We start from the raw sequence: 1,407 nt of genomic DNA on the forward strand, positions 1-1,407 counted from the left end.
TAGACTGTCAGCTACAGCACAGCATGGAATTTCCAGAGAGGCCTTATATCAAAACCTCATAAAGAACCAGAACCACATGGACTTCTTCCGGGGAGATTGAACAGGCCTGAGTTTTGGAAAACGATAATGTGTGACCAGCCAGAAACTAACACCAAGGAGGCCAAGTGGCAGAAGGTCTTGTATGAGCGACAGCCCTTCCCTGATAATTATGTGGATTGGAGGTTTCTGGAAGAGCTTCGGAAAAACATCTACGCCCGTAAATACCAATACTGGGCTGTCGTGTTTGAGTCCAGCGTGGTGATTCAGCAGTTGTGCAGTGTGTGTGTGTTTGTGGTTATCTGGTGGTATATGGACGAAGGTCTGCTGGCCCCTCAGTGGCTTTTTGGGACCGGCCTAGCTTCCTCACTGATTGGGTATGTTTTGTTTGATCTCATTGATGGAGGTGAAGGGCGCAAAAAGAGTGGGCGGACCCGGTGGGCCGACCTGAAGAGTGTGCTGGTTTTCATCACTTTTACATATGGCTTCTCACCAGTGCTGAAGACCCTGACAGAGCCAGTCAGCACTGACACCATCTACGCCATGTCGGTCTTCATGCTGCTAGGCCACCTCATCTTCTTCGACTATGGTGCCAACGCTGCCATTGTATCCAGCACACTGTCCTTGAACATGGCCATCTTTGCGTCTGTCTGCCTGGCCTCGCGCCTGCCCCAGTCCTTACATGCCTTCATCGTGGTGACATTTGCCATCCAGATCTTTGCTCTGTGGCCCATGCTACAAAAGAAGCTAAAGGCACGGACTCCTCGCAGCTACGTGGGAGTCACGCTGCTTTTTGCGTTTTCTGCTTTAGGAGGCCTGCTGTCCATTAGTGGTGTGGGAGCCACACTATTCGCCCTTCTGCTTATTTCCATCTCGTGCCTCTGCTGTTTCTACCTCATTCGCCTGCAGCTTTCTAAAAAAAACAAAAACATTCATGGGCCTTGGGATGAAGCAGAAATCAAAGAAGATTTATCCAGGTTCCTCAGCTAATTCAGGGATCCCTTCACTCTGTTATTAAGGCAAGCTGATAAATTAGACTTCCAACTAGTATAGCATCTGAAGACAGAATTCCATTTTGAAAGTACATGCTTATGTGGGTGGAAGAGCAGAAATCAAAAGAAAACCAAAGGTAGAGATGGTGAAAGTCTTCATCCTTTTCTGTTATTTTGTGGGGACCTCTTGAATTGTTGCCTCTTAATTTATTTGCAGTAACAAGTGAAGTGATGTGGCTTCTATTTATTAAAGAGAATAACATTAAAAAAAGAAAAGAAATACTTTCTTTTATGAATTTAGGCATTACAGTACTATTACTCATAGTATGGGACTTTATTAGAATAAATGTCCCAGGAAAGGATTTATTTACTAAGCTTA

At 45.3% G+C, this 1,407-nt stretch overlaps 1 protein-coding gene across 1 annotated transcript; it reads left to right on the forward strand.

The window, feature by feature from the left end:
- The first annotated feature begins 126 nt into the window (after positions 1-126).
- Positions 127-1,026, forward strand: LOC102868457 (phosphatidylinositol N-acetylglucosaminyltransferase subunit C-like). Its single transcript, XM_006882439.1, has one exon. The coding sequence runs from the start codon at positions 127-129 to the stop codon at positions 1,024-1,026; it is 900 nt and encodes a 299-aa protein (XP_006882501.1).
- The last annotated feature ends 381 nt before the right edge of the window (positions 1,027-1,407 follow it).

The sequence above is a fragment of the Elephantulus edwardii genome, unplaced genomic scaffold (genome assembly GCF_000299155.1).
Source record: "Elephantulus edwardii isolate Elephantulus edwardi_28Jun2011 unplaced genomic scaffold, EleEdw1.0 scaffold00020, whole genome shotgun sequence".
Classification (NCBI taxonomy): domain Eukaryota; kingdom Metazoa; phylum Chordata; class Mammalia; order Macroscelidea; family Macroscelididae; genus Elephantulus; species Elephantulus edwardii.

What these genes read in the sequence shown, in the direction of transcription:
- LOC102868457 (XM_006882439.1), top strand. Translation starts at nt 127, where the DNA reads ATGTGTGACCAGCCAGAAACTAACACCAAGGAGGCCAAGTGGCAGAAG.